The sequence below is a fragment of the Mytilus californianus genome, unplaced genomic scaffold, assembly GCF_021869535.1.
Source record: "Mytilus californianus isolate M0D057914Y unplaced genomic scaffold, xbMytCali1.0.p SCAF_8, whole genome shotgun sequence".
In the NCBI taxonomy this organism is placed as follows: domain Eukaryota; kingdom Metazoa; phylum Mollusca; class Bivalvia; order Mytilida; family Mytilidae; genus Mytilus; species Mytilus californianus.
This window is the reverse complement of record NW_026262734.1, coordinates 104,732,259-104,757,319: the sequence shown is the minus strand read 5'-3', so window position 1 is coordinate 104,757,319 and position 25,061 is coordinate 104,732,259. Positions and strand designations below refer to the sequence as shown.

General features: G+C 31.7%; 1 protein-coding gene across 2 annotated transcripts; it reads left to right on the top strand.

Annotated features, from left to right (window-relative positions):
- Positions 1–9,760: 9,760 nt before the first annotated feature.
- Positions 9,761–22,775, top strand: LOC127712669 (uncharacterized). Of its 2 annotated transcripts, XM_052219255.1 has the most exons (8): positions 9,761–10,002; positions 11,631–11,690; positions 12,762–13,061; positions 15,875–16,174; positions 16,944–17,189; positions 18,889–18,981; positions 19,783–19,822; positions 21,006–22,775. In XM_052219255.1, exons 2-8 carry the CDS (start codon positions 11,657–11,659, stop codon positions 21,463–21,465), a joined length of 1,473 nt encoding a protein of 490 aa, XP_052075215.1. In that variant the 5' UTR covers positions 9,761–10,002; positions 11,631–11,656; the 3' UTR covers positions 21,466–22,775. The 2 variants fall into 2 exon arrangements, with proteins under 2 accessions (XP_052075215.1, XP_052075214.1); XM_052219254.1 differs by lacking the exon at positions 9,761–10,002 and having other exon boundaries at positions 10,221–11,690.
- The last annotated feature ends 2,286 nt before the right edge of the window (positions 22,776–25,061 follow it).

Below are 25,061 nucleotides of genomic sequence, written 5' to 3'. Positions count from 1 at the left end.
GTTTTCAGTTTCAGCAATTGAAAAGAAAGATACGCATGGTTGACCTTTGCAGAATATGGCTATTCTTTGTGTGTCTCTTTGTCATATAGCTCGTTGGTACTTAGTAGTATACATCCTTGAAATTCAAAGGTTTGAGCTTGAGAATTCCTGATGAAAGTAAATGCAGAAAAACGCCCAGGACTAATCATTTTTATAAGTTTTTTTCTCCTACTTTATCAATCATATCAATATGTGAAAATATAGTTGGCTTTAGCTTTATCCCTTCTTGATTCGTATGACGAGCGATGCATAGGTAGCTGAAGATATTTACCTTGTCGACGGAGTTCATCCAATTTCATTGTTTTAACTCAAAAGGTTATAAAACAAAGAGATAAGCCATTATTGGCAAATCATCAGAGTCTAAATGACGTGGATGGAAGCAACTATTTGTCTGGTCATAAGTGACAAGTAATATTTGAAAAAAAACATCTGTATATAGTGTTCAAATAATGTTGTATATTTGCAACCTATATTTAATTCAATGACAACTAACTAAAAGAACAATAAATGTGTTTTCTCTTTTTTTAGACACCGATTTCAAGCAGTTGACCTATATTTTTGTTGGAATCGCTGCTGTGCTTGCTGTTATTCTAATTTTTGCTGGCGCAGTTATCAAAACTGTGGCATTGAAAAATCATCGTACGTTATTGTATATTATTATGATTTTGGAAAAATATTGTTTGATGACTGATTGATTAATCGATCATGTTGATAGTGTTCAACATCGCGTCATTACATATGGTAGGCATTCCAAATAAAAAAAAATTGTATCTAACCGTATTCCGATGTGCGTGTGTTTGGTTTAAATTTTGTTAAAGTGTATTCGTCGGACAAAGCGACATAACTCAGATCTATATAGATAAATCTCTATGTATTTTACTACGATGGTTATTGTTTTCTTTGATCCAGGTACCCAATATAAAAACGTAGAATGAAATTTAAAATTTGTGTTAAGTAGTAGAATGATTCATTTTGCATAGTTAATTTGTATTTTTGAAGCAGAATGCGATTTATTAACGCTGTTTTGGTATTCCTTTTTTCAACCTTTAAAAATTGTGTTGGAATGCCGACTTATGTGCTATTAAACTTTTTTCTAATAATTATTTGAATACATTATTGAAATTTGTACAAGAAAATTTATAGATTTGTTGGACAATATTCCGCTGTTTACTAATCAAACCTGGATATATTTTGCATGGCTTTAAACTAATTATTGTCATGTAACACTATATTTGTCATTTTATTAGATTCACATTTTCACAGATAAACTTGTTGTCCTCCACGGCAACGCGGAACGGTAAACATAGAAATATCATGCATGCAGCGTACTTTTGTATTTCTGCCCGATTTTATTTGACATTTCACGCAAACGTTTTTTGTTGGATAAACTTAAAATTAATATCAAAATTTCTCCAACAAAAACATTAGCGTCGGATAATTGCTTTGACGAGCATTACCTAGGTATTCATCCAATGTCTAATCTAATCTGTATTATACGAACATGCTTTTGGTCAAATGCGACAATGTCGAACAACAAAACATGTAGGATATGTTATTTCTGCTACATTTGACCAATATCTATTCGCAATCTTAAAAAATTGTAAAATCAAGCACAGACATGCATGTTGATTAAAGAAGTTATTTTATTTCCAGGTCAGTCGCGAACGGATAATTTACCAATGCAAGTCGAACGGTAAGAGAAAAAAAATATTAGATGTAGTAAAGTTTAACATACTTCTGCTATTTTATTCTACCTATTACCAAGAACGATTGTAAACATTCAAATGTAACCAATTCATTAACAAATAAAAGATCAATTACTAGCGGAACAGGGATTGCTGACCAGTCAGGTATATATGAGTTAATTCCGACTTTTGGTGGAATTCTTGCGGCTTATTTTTAGTTTTATGTTTGGTGGTTTATTGACTTTAGTTTTCCATGTGTCCCTTTTTGATATTGGGCATAGATTTGTTTGTCTTTTTGAATTTTGATACCCCATGGTATCTTCGTTCTTTTTTAATACGTGACTAAAATTAATACATATACCTATCAATCAATAGAGAGTGCCAAACTCTTTGCACGTAAAATAATCCATGGAGTAAATATTTAAGGAGTCTGTAGATGACAATTCACAGAACCTACCTAATTGATGTTAAATCTTTCCGTTCAAATAACACGCGTTTCTGGTACAACCTTTATCAGATAGGCCCACAAGTAAAATTTTGAAAATCCCCAAAAAGATAACGTATGAGAGCATTAGCAAATGACATTATTAAAGGATATTTTTAAATATATTGTAATTGAAATAAAAACAACACGACGATTACCATTAGTTGAGTAGGAACTGATGGCTTTCTGGAGGTACTGAATCAATATCTAGTTTTGAAATGTTGCTTTTAATTTTTTTTTCTGGTTTATGAATTTGATATTATTTCTGAGTTGAGACATTTACCAATTCGCTATTGTTTGATTTTTCAACCGGATATGTTTAAAATGTTACTAGTGTAATTAGTTGGTCAAAAAATGCTAACGCTTCATATTTGGTGCTTAATCTTAAGTTTTACTTGTAAAATTTGTGGAATATTGTTAGTTTGTTCGACTGTTTTTTCTTTCAGACATGGTGTAATTTTCTTTTCTTTTTAAACATAGTTTTCAATTTCAACATTGATTTCCTCTTTTCTGTACGCTCAAGGAAACTTTTCTTCCTTTGTTGGTGTAGTTTGTTTAACAATTATTTTTCTTTTGCACACTTAACCCGTAGTGTCATGTGTTGTGGTTGGTGGCCTTTTATTATGTTGCTATTATATAATTATTCACGATAGTAAAACTATAGATTTCACCACTGCAACAAGTGTGTTCCGATATTTCTCCACTCGAGACGGTTAAATTTTAATATTTAAAGCGCGAGGCTTGCCGAGCTTTTTAAATAATTAAAATTTAACTGTTGAGAGTGGAGAAATATCGTAATACACGAGTTATTGTGATGGAATCTGTTTCTCTAATGAATTTTATCCTTCCTTTTCAAAGATTTGCAGAAAGTTGTGTTCTTTATATGTGACGTCATCAGGAATGGTCGCCTTTTTTCATAACGTCACAATAGGAAAATTCAGAAGAAACCAAGAAAATTTGACGTTATAATTAGATTTCGACCAATCATTTGTCGAGAACAGATATTTCACTAGTGAGAAGAAATATTTTTCTCACACCGATAAAGAAATGTGAAAATAGCACAAAAATAAGAGAAACGCCATTTCCCCCTATTCAATGGCGGGTTTTACTTTTGAAAGAATGTAAAGCATACGATAGACACCAATTATATGTGTTACTCCTTTTGTGAAAAATATTTCTACATTATCAATGTTAAATATTAGAAAATTTTGTTTCCGTTATGATCAAATTTAATTAGAAATTTTCTGCTAAACCATAATTTTTTTTTTAATAATCCATAAATGTACTAAAAGATACGACCTTACACATAATTAGTGTAAAAAAAGAACAATATGATTTGAGTCTCCATTATGGTGGATCATCACTTTTTATTTCCTTAGGGGGAATTGTCTTATACTTTAGACGCGAGCTTGTGAAGGAATCGTGGTAATTTAGATGAAAAATGATTTATGACTGTGATTAATGATTGACTTTTACTTTTCTTCTTCACAAAGCAAAAACGAAGAGTTGAAACATTTAATTAAAAGTCTATAAAAAGCGGCATGTATGCGACCGAAAAGGGAGCACACAATTAGCTTATTTTATAACTTAAGATATTAATTGTCATTGAGTTAATAAATGTTTGTATTTCATCTCTTACGGCATTTTTCTTCAGTCTGTACCAATCATTTCTTATATCTATACCTCACCTATCGTGACCAAATTGCACAATTTCAAAACAACGGTTGCATAATCGCAAATGGCCACACGCAGAGAAAAAGCTGTTACTCTTCCGGAGCATCTGAATTCAACCCTTGATTTAATGAGTTCGAGTACTCAGGTTTTTGTTTTTTATGAGTTTATTTTTGCCATGGTATTGTCTTTTTTTCACTGGAATTTAAACTTAAAATACGGTATCATTTGTTTTCCACCTTTTACATTGAAAACTAAAAATGCACTTACGTAATGAAACTTTAAGCAGCATTATGTCCTAAACAGATATAAAATCATTTGAAAGGGAAACAAACAACAGTAATAATATTAATGATAAACAAATCAGACATTTACATACAGGGCAGACAAAAGAATTAATTCAATATACATTGTACATTTGAAAGAACAAGCCGTGTGTTAGTATATATATAGCAATGTTGTTAATAGGCAGAAAATAATATAAGACAAATATGTGTCGGTTGACATTTTATATTGCATGTGTAATAGCAGAGTTTAATTATTTTTAGAAAAAGGACTACTGAAGAAGAACACAAGCATGATGAAGAAATGGTACCTGATAATTTTGATATAACAGATAGTGTAAACCATCATTCGGTCGAATGGAGAAATTGCAACAGTGGAAGAAATATTAGATTAAACCCTACATTAAGTGGAGGTGCAAGCGCTTATTATCAATTTAACGTTTCTAGAAATAGCAATACCGAGGCAATCAATGAACAAAAGACTGTGAGTTTGAACAGTACAGATACCTACCGTAACCACAGCTGTGAAACTGTCACAGATTTAGCCGTTAACCTATACGTAAATACAAATTTGATGAATACATACGAACAACTGGAAAAAACTACCACGACTGATATTCAAGCATATGAAGATGTTAGTTATGATTATTAGAAATGATTTGTTTTGCCTAGTTTATATTGCAATAAGATAAATTCACACTTTAGTTGAAATTGACAAAATGTCGTATACGAGAAAGATCAAGAATGTTGAGACCAAAGATTTAATAATGAACATGAATTATCAGTGTGATCTTTGATCAGATATTTAGCTTTTCTATCGGTAGTTGTTTGTTATTGTTGAGAAAATGTTGTGTAGCACAAATTTCCACTTTTAAAAAAAGAACTTACATGAATACTATTTTCCATCCATCTGTATGGTTTGTTTAGAAATTAGTTTGCTAATTATTCCTGATGCTTCTTTGTATAACAAGAAATGCAAAAAGCAATGTCGATATTTGTAGATAAATTACTCGATAAAACGTTCAAGCCAGATGTTTTGTTTCAATTATGCTATTGTTGATAAAGACATTGTACGTCAAGTATTGTAAATCCTTCATTTTTTGTACCAGATATATTGAAATCAGTAATGCTAATGGTGATAATTATACTGTTATTATATAAACCACCGGTACACTTTTTTCTTATCAAACAGCAATTGAATGAAATAAAATGAAAGTTCTAGAGTATGACCTCTGATACTTTCTTGTAAAAAAAAAATCAGTTCCAGTTCTGTTACATACTGTTTTGTTTTTTAATTTCTTTGTGTAATCTTACACTTGTTTAATACGTGCACAACGTTATTGAATCCTAGAATATGTCTATATTTAGTTATGCTGATTTTGAGGTACAAATTAAGTGATTATTTTGTCGTAGTAGTTTGAAATACAGTATTTTATAATCGATTCATCGTATTTACATAAATTTCTTTGAGTATGAAGTATGTAGCATATCATGATCATAGGCTATTCTTATCCACAGCAAACTCCTAAATTTGCTAATATCTAGACATTTTGTAACTAAATATTTCGAAATTGTTGTTACTAGTTTCACATTTTATTTTCACACAGTTTAACATTAATTAACTCCTATACATTGAATATTAGAGAGACATTTTACCCCACCAAATTAAAAGTTTGCAGCAGTTTCTTTTCTAAAACATAAACACTTGATATTAAAATTATGTCATATTGTTATGTATTATATATGATCTGTTGAATGATTTGTCATTCATGAAAGTGTCAATAAACGTAATCACGGACGCTCGAGACCATTTGGGAGAAAACTACATAAAAGTTTGATGAGAGTCAGGATTATACGGGCGTAAAAGATACATAAAAATGTACAAAAAAGTATTCTCCCTTTTTAAAACAAAATATCAAAATCTTTAGTTGGTCTTTCTTTTTTATGACAGAAAGTTTGACTAATTCTTTAAACATGTATTATTATTAAAAGATGAATACTTGTGTGAGGCATAGACAAGCAAAACGTGTTATACTGTTCCACCTGGAGTGGGAGTTGCATTATATGTACTGTTACATATTGTTCAGATATTTTAGTATTCATAAATGATTAACAAATCTATGGAGGTTGTTCACAGTAACTCTGATGCCCTCTGATGCAGATCCTGCTATATATGAGGCACCCGTAGTGTTGCTCATGTTGGTACCAACCCGGTAATAAGTCTAATTCTGTAGGTCACATTTGTGAAAAAGGGACGGGATTGTAGTTACGATATAACGGACATCCGCTATCAACTGTGAAACGGATATTCCATAATGGTCAACCAACTCGTATCTTTCGCCTCTCTTCTAGAACACTGTAGAAGGTAAACTTCTAGAACATTGTAGAAAGGAAACTTTAAGAACTTTAGTTTGTAGCCCGAATTTGTTTTCTCTCAATCGATTTATAACTTTTGAACACCGGTAAACTACTGTTGCCTTTATTTTAAAAAGACGCATCGTAGATTATAATAATTCTATGCAATTCTAATAGAAAGTTCTAATCATTCCATCACTATCTACGAATGTTCCAGTGATCTCAATTACACAATACCATTATTTTGTAAACAATTATTAACAGGTCACAACCGATTATGAAGGACACACAAAACACAAAAGGCCAAGATAAATAATCATAATAATTACAATCTCATAATAAATTTCGAACAGTTATGGCCTTTCCATGTGTAAAGGTAAACTGTTCAGATAAACATATTTTATCTTTGTTTTAAAGATGCAAACATAAAAATCAACGCCTATTACTGTGTGTAAGGAAAAGCATTGTAGAGTAGAGAATGCTCGTAAACACAGACTGCTAATTTTACAGATATTAACCAACATTTGAGTATGTTTAATCGTCATAATGAGGAAGCAATTAATGCAAGACAATCGGATATTTTGATTACTCATAAATTCAATATCGATGACGTTTATTTCCCTTCGTCCTTTTTCAAAAACCACCTTTGAATTATTTCCTTTTTGATAAATTATATTTAATCGAAGTTTGAATTATTCATTGAAGGTAAGGTTGATAATATATTACAACTAATCATTAAAAACGATAATTACCCATTAAGATAATCTACGCAAATTTAAAACAACAAATAAATGAATAGCATGATCTCCAAAGCGGATCGAGACCGCGTGTGTCGATATCTTCTGCTATGCATATTTCACCCGCCAAAGAAAGACAAACGATGACTTAAAAAAAAGACAATCAGTAGTTCACCTAACACTACATCAACTACCAAAGACTGATTAATATACATAATACAATTAATACATTAATATTAATATAACTATTCAGAAATCACAATAATGAAATGTTAAGTATTTGTAAATTTTAATTCTGAAGAAGAAAGGGATTCGCCGGAACAGGTTTGGGTCTTCTATAAACAAAGTGCCATCAATTTAAAAAGCGGGATACGACTGTTGTCTTTATTCTACGCAAAGAAATACCTGTACCAAGCCAGGAATATATATATATATATATATATATAGAAGTCTATAAAAAGGACCAACCAGCAAATTTACTATGTACCGGATCGTCTAGAATAGACGATACTGTGCAGATAAGGAAAAAAATATATAAGTCTAGAGATTTGCACAACGATACTAATATAAGATGGTATTATACGAAGATGTTGTTAATAAATCGTGTTGACAAATATTGTCAACACGATTTATTAACAACATCTTCGTATAATACCATCTTATATTAGTATCGTTGTGCAAATCTCTAGACTTATATATATATATATATATATATATATATATATATATATATATATATATATATGACAGTTGTTTTCCATTCGCTTGATGTATTTTAGCTTTTGATTTTGCCATGTCACAAGGGACTTACCGTTTTGAACTTTTTTTTTTTTTTTTTACTTTTAAATGTGATCTTTCACTACATATATTAATAAGCACCACTGAACGTTTCATTACTTAAGCTGCTATAACGGTCAAGAGTTTTTATCATAATTTTACGAGAAAGTTTTGTCAATGGCTTTAACAAAGTCTAAGTATAAATAAATAAGCCAGACACACTAGTCAGTAAAAGAGGAGCGAAAGATACAAGAGGGACAATCAAACTCATAAATCGAAAACAAATTGACAACGCCATGGCTAAAAACAGAAAAAGACAAACAAATAATAGTACACAAAACACAACATAGAAACTAAAGACTAAGCAACACGATCTCAGGTGCTCCGGAAGGGTAAGCAGATCCTGCTTCACATGTGGCACCCTTCGTGTTGCTTATGTTAGTACAAACCCGGTAATAGGTCCAATTAGGTAGGTCACATTCGTGAAAAGAGGACGGAATTGTAGTAACGACATAAGGAACATATCCGCTATCATCTATCTATCGTCCGTAAAATTTAAGAAGAGATGATTTCAACTTCAACATTTGGAACTCTTAGTTTAATAACTTCCTTTTGAGTAGCCACCCTCTATCAAGAAAATCATGATAGGAAATACAAGCCCGGGAATATCGTATCAATTGGGAGATATCTACTCCAGATGCAGGCGCCCCTAGAATGTTGCTACATAGAAATGGAAAGTTCACAATTGGGAAGCTGAAAACATCTCTTTTGTCGTAAAGTTTTGTTCTCAACCGATCCTCATTGTCCATTTTTAGATTTGAGTCAAAATATGAAGCAGACTTAACTGTATCTGTATCCTTTATCTAAAGTTCGATGGGATAGATGCGTTCAACATAGTCACCAAATTTTGAATTATTTAGTGAGAGAACATCATCTATATAGTAAATTTCATTTACTTCATCTACATAACTGTAGTCAATAATTTTCCCTTATCTATATATAGAAATAAATTAAATAGCTAAAGCAAATTTTCAGTCCTAACAATCATATTTTAACAGTCTTTGTTATGATATGTCGAGGCGGTTTGGGTCGACAAAAATTTGAAAATTGTGTGCTTAGTATTATTTTCTTTGTTTTAGTTGTTTAAAGTGACATTCGTCGAAGAAAGATGCATAACTCATCTGTATTAGAAACGCTGTATTTGTTTTACTACATATTGTACTATGGTTGTTCTCTTTATTCCAGGTATCCAATATGAAAACATAAAGCAAAAATAAAAAAAGGATGCTTTTTATGATAATTAAAATTGTGTGAAACAAAATGAAAACAATACCCCGGGGATTATCAGAATTCGGAATGACAGACAACGCTATGCCCAAAAACAAAATGAAACAAATGTAGTCCTTGCAGTTAAGATTTTAAGGGTCTGTTGATAGCTGCTCAAGCTTTCCGCAAATTTTTGAAAAGACGTTTTGAAATTTTAGAATATTTAAACCTTTCTAAAGATAAATACGAGTCATTTGTCGACAGATGGGAGGAACTTATGGAATTTGTTTAATTTATTTTGATTGCATAGTTATTGGACTCCAAAGTTTTCTTTATATAGTATCATATACTGTATTTTCACATTGAAGATTTGAACATGTTAAATGTTTCATGATTCTTATTCGCATAATAACAATGTCATATATTTTAATTCGCTTTAATCTTTTACAATGTATGTATTCACTGTAGTTTGAACACCAAAAAAAGATCAAAAGAAAAAAAATAAGGTTTTGCTTGATGATGTGACCTTTCAGCAAGTTTGATACATTGTACCACCTGAAAAAGAATGTTTATGTTGGGGTCTGATAGAAGCCTGCATATTGATATTAACACGGATCGCTGATACAGAACGATAGCCACTAATTGTCTTATAGAGAAAACTTACTTGTTTTTACTACTAATAAATACACAATCAAATTATATCGGTAAGTTTACATTCAATCCAAACCGTATTAGGAGAATATTGTGTTGCCGTCACAAGAATGCACCCGTAATCAACGCATAAAGTGGTGATTTGGTTGTATGTAGTACGGCTGGTTTTTTTTTTCTGATCTGCTATTGTATTCCCTTTTACAAGATTAATCTTGGTTGCAGAACATTTTTAATTGATTTATTGATCGTCAAAATACGCATTTCATTTTGACCACTGGATGTGAATATAAACAACACTTAATCGAAATTTCAAATTCTTAAAGCCATTTTTAACTAGATTTGTAAGACTTTGCCATCTTTAAATCTAATGTTAGTCAATTATATGAACGAAAGATTAAAACGATTCGTATATAGTAGTAAAATGTTGATGAAAAAATGTTAATTATTTACTGAAATCACCATCGGTTTTTAGTGGGGTTCAATTTTACCCAAGTAGCTAGAAAATAAGCTTGCAAACCTTTATTATTTAAATCAACACTGTAACGGTTTTGTGTTGGGTTCGTATCGCCCAGTTCTATGTTGTGTTCTGTTTACTTTTGTTTGCCTTATGGAAAATTTTCGTTTTTTGCTATGGCATTGACATTTTTTTTTTCGACTTGAATATTCCTTTGGTATCTTTCGCCTCTATTTCACCCTATCAATTCATCTGTTCTCGCTTCTTTTGGAGTTCATGTGATTCCCGACGTTTTGTTTGCTATATTTAGTCGTCTCATGTTAATCGATAAACGAGATTTAAACCACTGTAAACTACTGTCACCTAAATTGAAAAGGAAAAAAGACAACGATCCAACTCTTATTTCCTGATATAGAATATATTGTTAGGTCAATAATTCTCAAACCCACTGAGTACAAATATCATCAATTGGCCGAATTTTGAATATGTCTCATTGTTATATTGAGGAAAAATATTTCAAGATAATCGGAAATGTTTCGTACTTAATTAACTCAATAATATTCACTGTCATTTCCTTTTGTCATAATTCAAAATTCTACTTCGAAATATTTCCTCATTATTAATATAAATTTATCACAGTATCACAAAATCCACTGATTAAATGTAAGTTTTATATATCTAAACAAATAGTGATCCCAAGCGGACAGTCACAAAAAGAGGACAAATTCTTAGCGGGAAGTCATAACTCTTAATCCAATAAAGGCAGGAAATTATATGTCCATTACAAAAAAAAAAAAAAAAAAAAAAAAAAAAAAAAATACAAACTTGGAAACTGACAAAGAACATTCATGTTCATACATTTTAAAATGCCGAAGCAGTTGTCTGGTTTTACCTTCATAACGTACGCTAAAAGCATAATATTTGAAAGCAAGAATGTACATTACGCTAAAAGTACTAATAAAATTATTAAAAACCAAGATAGTTTAAAAAAGGGACGTCCATACAACCTGACAAAATCATACACTCGTCTATATTAACCAAGGGAACGAATTGAACACAACTGCTGTATTACTCACGAGACGAGGGAAGAACTATATGACCAAAGGAACCTAAAATTGTAGACAAATTGAGGTCAACCTTGTCTGAGGTAGCTGGACACATTAATTGTATATACTAGTTATGCATTTTCTTTCTTTTCCTTCAGTAATACGAACATTATTTTTTTAGCACCGAATGTCATAATTCTAATAGAAATGCAGTTTGAACTGTTGATGTGTTTATTACTTCGTAAGTAAATTTAAATTTATCATTGCATTGTTTATATATTTGACATACTTCTCGTTGAAAAAAAAAAAAATAATGAAAAATTTATTTATTTTATTCTTCAAAAGTTTGTGGTGGTAAAACGTACAATGACAGAATGACGAACAGCAGTCTAGAGAACATAACATGGAAAACCAATATATTTCTCGTATGGTTCACACTGGAACAATTGCTTATTTATGAAGAAATCTAATTCAGTGTAAGGAATGCAAAACTATAGAGCGTACAAGAGTATCATTAACCTTCTATTGGTTCTTGAGATATCCAATGCATTTAAAAACATAATGTCAAGTGTCAAATGAATTGGAAAAGAAAAATTACTATAGTAAGGCTGACGTTAATGATTTTTCGCTTATCTCGACCTACGTTTGCACAAGAGTGATTGTTTTAATTTATGTTTCAAATAATTCTATTTTAAATCATGTCAAAATAAAGGTCAAATATGAGTTCATAGAAATGGTCACCTCGGCATTTCCTACCTAGATTTCAACACGTGCCAAAGAAGTGCGTTCGTTTGGATGTGTTGAAGATATAAATGCACACTCACGTCTGATCGGGATTGTGGAATTAAATCTGGGCCCCACCTCGTTATTCCTCGTTAAAGAATTCTTGCAGCACTTCATTGAGGGGTCCGTAGGTTGATTTTTTAAAGACAAAGTATACTTCCCCTTAAGTCTAGTTGCAGTCTAGAGTTATCGCCCTTATCTCGATAAACCGATTACTTAACGTACATATTGGATAGATAACTAAATTGTTCTCTTCCTGTACGCATAACATAATCACAATAGATTGTTAAAAAAACAACAATCAATCCATCATGTGAAATGGAAACACGGAGAAAATATTGGTCATTGACCTTTCAGATTGCTTTGAATTATATAGTCACTTTGACCTTTTATTTATCAAAAAGCACTGTAGTAAATATTTGTCTTTTTTGTCTAGAATACAGGTTTTCACTTGATACCAAAAACTCATTTCATATACCACACATCCGAGGAGTAGGAGAGCTTTTTTCAACGATAATATTTTTTTTAGATATTTCAAACGGTAATAAGACATTTGTAAAAGAATACACCACAGCTAAAATCACATGTCCTTTAAAACTGACTGAGAAGGATAATGTTTCATGGTATTATGAAGAATCAAAACCAATTGTTATAATGAATGTCATTAATCCTGAATTCAAATTCAAGTATAGTATCAATAGTGCATTAAATGAAGGAAAGTCCAGCTTAAACATTTACAATTTCACTAAGAGTAATGAGGGAAAGTATAGTTGTCAAGGAATTGTTGGCGGTGAGCATCAGGAAGGAATAGTTACCGTATCCCTATGCAGTAAGTAAAACGTCTTCATTGAGTTATAAAAAAATTAAAGAAAATAAACCTTTCATTAATACAAACATTCCTAGTTTACCAATTTGACTGAATAGCGAAGTGGGAATAATCCAAAGCGACAGAAACCCAGTATAAAATACACAAACTACATCTAGAGATGAACATAAAAGTTTCTATGCATATAGACATGTTCTAAATTCTCCGAACCACAACTTTTGGAAGTGTCCAAAACAAACTTGTATTCCTTTTCAATGCCAAAAAACAACACAATAAAAAACAACAATAAAATCAGGTACGGTAATATCAAATTTTGTACTAATCTTTATATTACCAAAGTTGTTCATCAAGTATGCATAGATATTTTTAGTCGTTTATTTGTCGTTGTGTTGTCAGTTTATATGCGTCTTATGAGTTTTGAATTTGACCTTGGCATATTCCGTCCGTAACTATTAACGGAAAACTGAGGCTTTATATGCCAGATTGTTTTTATTGATAGTACTCCATGACTTTTTTTTCAATTCACAGCGGTGGCATGATCGTCAATTTTGCAAAAAAAAGTCCGCTCAAACCGGTGCTAGGGGGCGTCTGAAGTTGGCAGTGAGGTGAGAGTTGTTTACTCCGTGTTGAAGGCCTCACTGTTTCTTTGATATGAAGAACAGGAATAAAATCTCTGTTTCCTTACTTTTTTTAATGCTGTGCATATACTGATTTTGTGTCATGGATGATACCTCATATCCTTTCTTTTCTATTACAGCATATATGCAGTGTTAAGTTCGAAAAAAGAAAGGAATATTTAAACTGCCTCTTCGAAAAGAGGGTTTATCGGATAGAAGGACACATTTTACCATATATAACGCCACTTAATGCTTAAGAATGTATGAATAGAACAAAATATTGTGGAAATATTCTTTCTTAAATGAACATTTGCGTTGAAGACCCATTGGTGGTCTTCGGCTGTTATCTGCTCTTTGGTCGGGTTGTTGTCTCTTTGACATATTCCCCATTTCCATTCTCAATTTTATTATTGGAAATTCAAAAATAAGTCAGAATTTTTAATTTATATCTTCACGTTAAAGTCTTCGAAAAACTGTAAAGTAGATAACAATAAATAATAAGATCAGTACACGTGTATAATTCAATGCATTAAAAAACTACATCCCGAGTATATATAAAATAAAGAAAATGTGGTAAGATAACTAATGAGACAACTATCCTTCAGACTTCAAATGAAGTGGATGTCAGAATAGGCACAAATGAGCAAAACTCATACCGTATATTTGGTTTTAAAAGGACCTGACCTGAAAAATGTGAAACAATTCAAATAGCCTAAGTTATAACAAAACAAGAGAAACAAAATGACAAAAATGAACAAACGTCAACCACTGCCCTACAGGCGCCTTGCTTAGAACTTGTACATAAAGAATGTCGCAGTGTTAAACATGTTAATGAGCGCTCAACCTATCCCCTACCTTGGACAATGATTTAACAGCACAACATAAGAACAAATTGTAATATGAGTAGCAGTAGGTTTAGCTCAAACGATCGGTACAAGGCACTTTATTTTTAACGTTGACTTACACTAGTCATTTCATTCAAATTGATTTTCGTCAAGCATATGAATAAAAAGAAATCTGGGGAAACAGCAACCCACCAAAATAAAATAAAAACGCACATGTTCATGTTCAATTAAGTAAAATCTCCTGAAGGAAATTTTATGCTAAGGTAAAAAATGAGTAATAAAATATATGAATGAAAGATGTGTTATCTTAAGGACTGAGTACTTTTATGTCGAACATCTACTACACATTTGATCAATAAAGGAAAATCAGTCTTATATATTGTTCAAAGAAGACGACACCAATATTATTTACAGTGGTTACATTACCAAATATTGTTAAATGTTAATAATCACGCCGTGTTGGAGACCAATTGGTGACTTTGGGCTGTTTTCTGCTCTTTGGTCGGACCAACTCTTCGTTAATTATACGGACGCCATCACGAGTTGGTTGACCGTTATGGAATATCCACATATTCACAGATGATAGCAGATATGTTCCGATTGTCGTAACTACAATTCCGTCCCCCTTTCCCCGAATATGGCCTACCGAATTAGACTTATTACCGGGTTTGTACTACAATGAGCAACACGACGGGTGCCACAGGTGGAGCAGGATCTGCTTACCCTTCCGGAGCACCTGCAATCACCCCAGTTTTTGGTGGGGTTTGTGTTGCTCAGTCTTTAGTTTCTATGTTGTGCTTTGTATACTGCTGTTGTCTGTTTGTCTTTTTTTTTAGTAATAGCATTGTCAGTTTATTTTTTACTTATGAATCTAAATGTCCCTTTGATATATTTTGCCTCTCTGTTGTTATTTCTTTGACACATTCCCCGTTTCCATTCCCAATTCCTTTCTTTGTATTATTTCGTTTGACATTTAATCATTCACTACTGGCTGCTTGTAGAAAACATTTTAAGGCTTCAAAATTCAAGCTAGAAAAATGAATCCACACCATATTGCAATTACCAGTTTACAAAACTATAACCCGTGCGTCTTTAAATTGTTTTTCAATGGGACATGGTACCTACTATTTTTATTTATAACACAGTTGTATTAATCATGTTTATGTGTTTATAATTTAGTTAAAAGGATAGTCTTAGTATGATGAAGGGCACTTGGCATGGATTTGAAAACGACTTAAAAAAAAAGATTAAAAAGCTATCTCTACAATAGAGCATGTTGCTTTGAAGCGGCGTTCATTTATCTTCAACAAATCAATACGATTAAAAGCGCATATTCGATTTTGTTTTGTTGTAGAGATGTCGGAACTGCTCAGCACATTCTCAAAGTATCTTAACGTTAATGTATGGAGACATGCAGTTCGACAAAGATACGTTTTATGCTCAGACGGTACTACCATATTCTCCAATAGATCTGATAGTTATGATTTATTCAATGATTTTTTCAAACTGAAAGATTCCCCTCAGCTAACAGGAATAGTGGAGACGAACAAAGACAAAATGAAAGGACAAACAGATAGATATATATGTTTCACGGTGACTGGGCACCAATGCAGTATTACCGATGTTGATTCTGAATTTCATTTAAAGATTGAATGTAAGTGAATGGTTTACTTACGATTTGTCAAGATTTCTCTTAAACTCAGTACAAAATATGGTACTATGATGGTATAAGATCTACATTTTTATTATATGCAGTAAAACAAACCTGTGCAAATTTATAAACTCCCACGTAACAAGCTTTTCGGATTCTTGCAGGTTGAAAATACTATGAAAATGTATATTTAGCTAAATTTAAACACTGTTAAACCTTCAGAAAACGTTTAGTTGCCTAGCAAATTAAGTGATTTGAGTTTTAATGTAAAGCACCGAAAACCCAAATCTATTCAAATATTTACAACAAATTTTTATATAATTTTCCTATTTCAAGAAATCCTGAAATATGTATAAAAGCCACTGAGCAAAAACATTTTATTGCAAATATTGTTTCCACAGTGTTTCGTTTACCACGGTCTATAAAAATATTCTAGAGTATAACATTGTGAAAGTTAAAGATTAATTGCAGGTCCGCTGCAATGATTTTAGATATACACATTCAGATATGTTCTTTGCACCACTACTGTAAACTATTACCGTGTTAACGTGTATATGGCAAATAAGAATTAATGTGAACTAGTCTTGAAATATTGTATTATAGTTCAAAATCGAGATATATATCACGGGATAAATTGTGTCTGCAAGTTAAAAAAATTTAATTTGATTGTTTAAAAAAAATAAAAATAGTCACAAACTCCAGTTTCAATTTGATTATTCAAATTTATGAAAACGTGTTCTATTCCTATGCCGTCAATTTTGACTTTTTTTAGGGATTTCAAGTGAAGAAAAGGAGCACCGAAAACTTAACAACAGTGAATTGTATACCTACACATGCACCTGTAATTTATCAGGGGTTGAGGAAAACACTAGCTGCAATGAAAGCATAGACGCATACGTTCTAAATAAAACTCTATTGTTTAAGGAATATAAAATGATCAACGATGGCACTTACCAGTGTTCACTTGCACAGAATAAAACAGACAACTGGAGTACTAACACCAGATTACCGAAATGGGGTATGACATTTTCTTGGACATTAATGTTGAACAATAGTTACTTATTTGAAATCAAATATATCTGCAAATGAATATTCACGTCACTTTACGAGTGAAATCAAATAAACATGACATATCTTTGAAATTACTTATTTTAACTACCTGACGCGTACCAAAAAATATTCTCTGAATTTTTACTTATTGATCTTTAAAATGCAGAAATACAGCTAATACTAACAATGACCACTTTCCTTTCCTCTATCTTGATATCTATATCATTACGGGAAGCTTACTACAAAAATGTATGATGAAAGAGATGATTTTTCATTTCCTATCGTTAATTATCCATTTTTAGATGGTGACGTTCCCTTGTCACCATCTGATGGTGTTTATATATCTCAACTTGTACGATTCGCTCGTGTATGTAACAACGTATTAGATTTTAGCGAGAGAAATTTATATATTACTGAAAAATTATTACACCAGGGTTTTCGATATCATAAACTAGTCAAAACATTTACTCAATTTTATCATCGGTATACATGGTATAAGGACATCATTCGTAAATATAACTCAACACGCAGACATCTTATACGTTCGGGTATTTCACATCCAATCTTTTATGGTAATATTCTTTACAATGCACAAAAATGTCAGTATTCACCTCAAAAGCTAACAAAACCTTTAAACAGACTTATTAAGAAGGGATATAGTTACGATACTGTTGTCATGTCATTAAAGATTGCATATTTTGGCTTTAATATTGATTCACTTATAGGGTCTTTGCATCGGAATTAAACATATTTATTCTAAAACCAGTTGTTGGCATGACACGGGTTATGTTCTTCTCATATATTTTATGACGGTATAATACTAAACCCCTAACAGGAGGGATTGTGTCTGATATTCTTATGATGAAGACATAATCTTTCAATCAGTTTAATTCAGGTCTGGAGCTGGCATGTCAGTTACTGCTAGTAGTCTGTTGTTATTTATGTATTATTGTCATTTTGTTTATTTTCTTTTGTTTCCTATTCTGACATCGGACTCGGACTTATCTTAAACTGAATTTTACTGTGCGTACTGTTGTACGTTTGTACGTTTGTTTTTTCTACATTGACTAGAGGTATAGGGGGAGGGTTGAGATCTCAAAAAACATGTTTAACCCCGCCGCATTTTTGCGCCTGTCCCAAGTCAGGAGCATTTGGCCTTTGTTAGTCTTGTATCATTTTTAATTTTAGTTTCTTGTGTATAATTTGGAGTTTAGTATGACGTCCATTATCACTGAACTTGTATACATATTTGTTTAGGGGCCAGCTGAAGGACGCCTCCGGGTGCGGGAGTTTCTCGCTGCATTGAAGACCCATTGGTGGCCTTTGGCTGTTGTCTTCTCTATGGTTGGGTTGTTGTCTCTTTGACACATTCCCCATTTCCATTCTCAATTTTATTGTAACTGCATTTTTGCCAGAAACGAACTTTTAAAATGCTACAATTTATGCTAATTTACAAATACCAAAAATAAATAAAACGAATGTGAAAGATGACAATTTTAAACAACAAGACATTTTGTCAGTAGTTCATTATGTTCGATTAAATGTAACATTTAAACATTTGTCCATATTTATAAAAAAAAAATAGATAACTATACTCTTCTAAAAACTTATACATATGAATACTAAGTGTGAACACCTCGATTTATAAAATTCAATTCTGAATTCAGCTTCAGGAATTATTCAAGTATATCTACTTATTGGTGCTTCCGTTGTATGTGGTATGGTTATAGTCGGTGTGTTTATCTTGGCCAGCAGAAGAGGTTTGTATCTTTTTGCCATTTTCTTTTTGTTCATTATTTTATATAGTTCCTTTCACAGAGCATTTTAGAAACTTAACATCGAATCTCAAATTATCTTTTCGTCACAAATTAATATTTTTCACTCATAGCAAGTCGTTATAACATTTTTGATGATGTTAAGTTTGAAATTGACATTTCGGAATAAAAATTGTTTATTATTGTAGACCTGATTAACTCTTATATATATATTATTTTAGCCGAGTTGCGACGTAGTCCAATATAAGAAGTTATTCACAGATCTTGCTACATTGCTAAATGGATACTTTTAAGATTGAGTTAATTCTAAGAGGCAATAATATTATATGGATCGTAGTAACAATAGAAGAAACTTCGTTTTTCGGACAATTTTTCGGAGCTTCAAATCATATCTTGATCAATCATTGATCAATATGGATCTTTTGGAAGAAAAATACCCCCTAAGCATGCTAAATACCTAATGGATGAAACATATTACCGGAAGGATACACTCTAATTCGTGAAAGATTTCCGACCTTTTCCTAAAAGGACAAAACACCGAAGTAGAAATTTGTTCACACTATTTTCATATTTTGTCACAAATCATACTTATGACGACTTCTGTTGAAACAGACTATAAAGGTTTCCAAAAATTTGTGTTTTGTTGTTTTCGCTGTGCCTGATTGTCTTCATATGCAGCCGTTCATGGCATCATTCGACCGGTATTCTCAACTATGTTAGTTACCTCATTAGATAATAACTTTCAATGCATGTTACTAAGTATGCAGACAATCGGTTTTATTTTAGGTCTGTATGACCACCCAAATGCAACAAATCCACCAGAAAGGTATAGTTACAATATATCGCTCTTATGACTCACTTGATTTAATATAAAGATATCTTCATATCAATATTCCTATACAAATTTTAATTTTGAATAGTTAAAGAATCAAATGTAAACTCAGGTTTCAATAGGGTTCATGTTTTGCACTATTTAGTTTAAAGTGTAATATTTTGTTGGATGTTGTTTTTCATTTCGTTTGTTTTCTTTTGATTTCTGATACTGAGTGAATTAAAATAATTTGTCAAATTTATGTCTTAACATATATACAAATCGAGAAAGAAGAAAACAAATCAGGGTAACAAACAAAAAACTGATGGAATCGCATGAACTCCGAAAGGAGTAAAATCGGATGCGTCATATAACATCTTTCCATTAACATCAGTTACAAATGTACTCTTCGAGCGTCACTGATTATTCTTTTGTATACAAAACGCGCGCCTGATGTATATAAATTTTAGTCCTGGTATCTATGATGCATTTATTCATTCATTTGACATTTTAGTGACTTATTAATATTCTTACGGTTTTAAGAAAAAATAGTATTGCATTAAACATGTTTGATCTGAACAATAAAAGCAATGAAACAATCTCTGTTGAGATTTTATTTGCATTTACACATACATATAATAACTTGAAAACAATAGCACATATAAATGTATTCAAATGTGTAAAATTAATATGGTACAAAGGAGGTAATAAAAATTACTTTCAACCAGAAACAGACAACATCACGTCTTTAATGGAAAATGACAAAAAAAGACAAACAACACTTTACAAAAATTTAAAGATTGAGCGACACGAATCCCAACAACAACCGGGGTTAACATTGTTTAACTCATGTGTTTCGGAATGGTAAGCAGTTTCTATTCCACTAGGTGCAACAGTCGTTTCACTCACTAGAAGTACGGTCGTTAGTCGCGTTAAAAAAATCAAGCATGTTCAATACAATCATTCTGGCCTACATTTCAACCCAGTTTTCACTTTGGTTTTGCTTATTTTACAATCATTATGGTAAATTATTATGTACGTTTATACATGTTGCACTCGAAAAAGAGTTAAACAATGTAAGGTGTACATGAGGTTTAAGCATTTCATTCTACATATTCGGTAATCATTAAGTAATATCGAGAAATCAGAGCGAATTTAGTATCATTGGTATGATTTGTTTATCTCTTTTATAATTTAGCTTACACTCTGGATTACCTGATGACCAAGAACATGGGTCTGTTGATAACGAGTACGAAGAAATTGACAGTGTCTCTTATCATTCAGTAAACTTACGTAGTTACGGTTTTGAAAACACCAACCGACTGAACTCCGAAAATGATAGAGTTTCTGATAATAGACCAATTTCTAGCAGTAGTAGAAGTTCTTTAACATTGTTTCATTTCTACATAAACACATCTATTGGCAGTACGAATAATATGCCGGCTAGTTACGAAAATGAATTAAGTCATCCAAGTCAACTGGGCACTTGCGATATTTGGACTAATAATAGCCAAAGCAATAATACTTCTGAAAGTGGAACACTTCAAGTTAATCAATACATGAACATCGCTAATTCCGACTTCCCAAATGAGTATGAAGATTTGAAACACCAAAGTGGCGATACACACACATACGAAACTCTTCCTTCAGATGGTTAGAAAACAAAGTGGAAACTGCAAAGGAATAATGAATACGTTCCAAGTTGTTTTCTTTGTCGCTCATGACTCTTGCATGGAATTTCTTGATATGATTACATATGAATAGCAATACACAGTCGTTAACAATTGAGATATGACTATACAACATATAAAGCTCTAAATCGTCCCGAGTCTTAGATAACACGTTAATAAATGAACGTACAAAACAAACATTTCGAAAACAAAGATATACTGCTAACGTGAATGTTTTGATACAAATGAGAGATTATACAAGCTATAAAACCAGGTTAAATCCACCATTTTCTACATAAAAATATGCTTTTACCAATTCAGGAATATGACAGTTATAATCCATTCGTTAGCCTTTTGATTACGGAGTGTCCGATTTGATTTTTCATCGGAATTCGGTATTTTTATTATTTTACTTTATACATATTCATGCATCATCAGGAAAGATGAAAAGAAAGAACTTAAGTAATAAAATTGTGTGTCTCCTGACAGAATGTGAAATACAAGAATGATTATACAGCTGAAACGGGGGTGTAAACTATTTGTATAAAGTTTATATTTCAGAAGGTAGAACACCTGGATACTGCCTATGGTGTATAAACGATTTCCACTGGCATTTGTCTTTCGTTTTTGTGGTTCAGCGACTGCTTACATATGTTAAAGGCTTAAAAGTTTATATAAATTTTTGACATAGATATCCCGGTTACAATGAGTAATATGACAACTGTATTTTTTTAGGGGCCAGCTGAAGCCCGTCTCCGGGTGTTGTATTTTCTCGTTATGTTGATCCATTGGTAGTCGTGTGCTGTTTTCTACTCTTTGGTCGGGTTGTTGTCTCTTTGCTAGGTTCCCCGTTTCATTTCTCAATGTTATTGTTGGTATATAGCGTCATTGCAAAGTGTACATATTTGACAAGCATGATTCATCTGACCTTGACGTAATTTTTATGGTTCATTTGTCGACTTTAGGTTTTGTGATTAGGTTCGTTTAAGAGATATTATCAGCAATACATGCATTATGTTAGTTGTGTTTGTTTAAAGCATGATTTGTAGGTGTACTTATCCTTCTGCCAAAGGTCATCTGACGGTGTCCTCATTTGAATCGTTTATTGGTCAACGTTGTTAATTGGTGAATAGAAATATAATATTGTTATGTCGGTATTGTGGGACTTATCTGATCTCAACATTATTTCAATGAACCATTGATAATGTTGACGGTTTTGTCTTCTTGTTAACAAACAAATCCAGTTTGCAACATTGTTGTTTCTTTTGTTATTTATTTCCATATCTATATATTTTTTAACCTACATTGTAATAAATGAACTTAATTAGAACAAATGTTTTGTCATTTTTAAACAATACTGTAAACTTTTACTTCTGTGTATACAGGATTCATCTTTAGTCTATCATTAGTAATTTAACTAGATACGTCATGCATATTTAAAGTACATGGAATAGAATTATAGATTTTTTTCTTACGTTTGACACTTGTTTTCAAAACAATGACCATCGTTTAAAGTATAAGTTTTCAAAACAGCTGTACCCTCTTTTAAACAATTATTTTTATCGAAGTTATTATTACAAACTTCAAGATGACGTATGATACCATTTACCTAGCATTGTCATTAAGCAATACAAGCAACAACTCCATTAATTGGTCAATTTGTACTAAAAGCTATAAAATGCAATCAGCTGATCATTGATTTTCTGTCAGAATCGATACCCGAGATGACTTTAGGTGAAGTCCGAGTATTGTCTGGTCACGGAAAAGTTCGAGAAACATGAAACAAAATTAACAAGATGAATGAAGTCAAACCATTTTTAATTTCATTCATCAAACTTGTCGTGCATGTGACTTCATTTTCGATAAAGTAATATCTAAAGGGGGACAGTAAAAATTATAAAATTAGTCCATAACATAATGCAATCTCGATGATTCTAAAGCTCATGTATAAACGTGTATGTTAATTTATCATTAAGCAGTGTTTTAGTGATTAACAGAGAATGCCCCTTAATGAAAGTCACAAATGATGACCCTACTATATAATGAAACAATTACCATATTTATTTTACTTCTCTGTTCGGTGTACCATGAAATAGGGCATTACAGTATTGTACTTGTTTGGCTTTCTAACTATTTTGATATGAGCGTCACTGAGGAGTCTTATGTAGACGACACACGCTTCTGACTTATTAAATTATAAGCCTGGTACCTTTGATAACTATTCACAAAGAAATAATTGCGGATAAGAGTTATCTTAAATGATAAGTTTTACATTACATTTAAAAAAATTCATTGCAAGAATATTGTATGATTAGAAATCATCGCCCGCTGCTGGAAATACAGTTTCGTCACTTTTACAAACTTTTCATGAGAAGATATTTGAGAGGTGTCTATTGCTTACCTCATAAAATAAAAAAAAACCGAACATATTCCATCTCAACCTGGAAACGAGTGGCTCATTTTCTTCTCACAGATATATTTTGTTAGATGATGTACTTTCAATGCTATTTATTAACGCAGTTTCAAATTTTAAATGTTTGGTATAAGAAAGTTAAATGATTCATCTTTAAAACAATATTTCAGGGAAATACCAAATAATCATGATATAAATTAAAAGAAAAGAAGAAAACCCAAAACATCTTTGATTAAAATTGATAAACCAACTGATTAAAAGTCATATGGACCTCTAAAATTATTTACACACAAAACAAGCACGCCACTTAAACATCTCAAAATGTCCGATAGATGAATCCTTGGCTACATTACTGGTTAAATACAAAATAAATTGAATTATTATTTTTGTTCTGTTACGGAAAAACTGTAACAATTACTTGTGTTGAAAGCTTTCTGAAGTTAACTGATAAGATGCCCATTAATGAAAGTTGATAGATAGTCACTTATGTCAAATCAGCTTTTCTGTTGTACAAAGTTATACATGCGGTGCTGTTTGAACAGTGTAAATGACATTGTCATAGTTTTATGACATTTTCTTAGAACATAAAAAGACTATTTACTTTCTACGAAAAGTGGAAAGACCTAAAAAAGTTACACGAACAGCAGAATTTTCGCTCAGGTTGAAGAAGGGTCGATTCTGTAAAATTTCATCCATTAAGGTGGCTGGGGTGTCTTCCTCCATCTTTGATTTTGAAGTAGCAGATAACAATTGGTCTAGATCTTTAATGACATGTGCAAATTTTGAGAGTAGTTTGTAATTCATGTGTAAGACTTTTCATGTTAATATAGAAAATCATGTGGTTTATCATACTTACGGCTGTTTTTCTAAAAAAACACATTATTTTTGTTTGATGAAATTTTTTCAACTTTGCCACATAAGGGGAGATAACTCAGATAATATGGGAGATAACTCAGATAAAGTAATTTTTATAATAGAAAGTGTTATGAATTACCTATTTTAATATGTAGCAAGAAAACAAGTCCGGTGACCCCATTTTTTCTTTTTCTTATCTGAAAGCATGTTATAAGAGCCAATTTCTCACATTTTATCTTAAAATTCTATGATGTAGTTTTCTTTTTATCACACAAAATTGGATTTTTCCATGCATAATCTATACACAATCTGACAA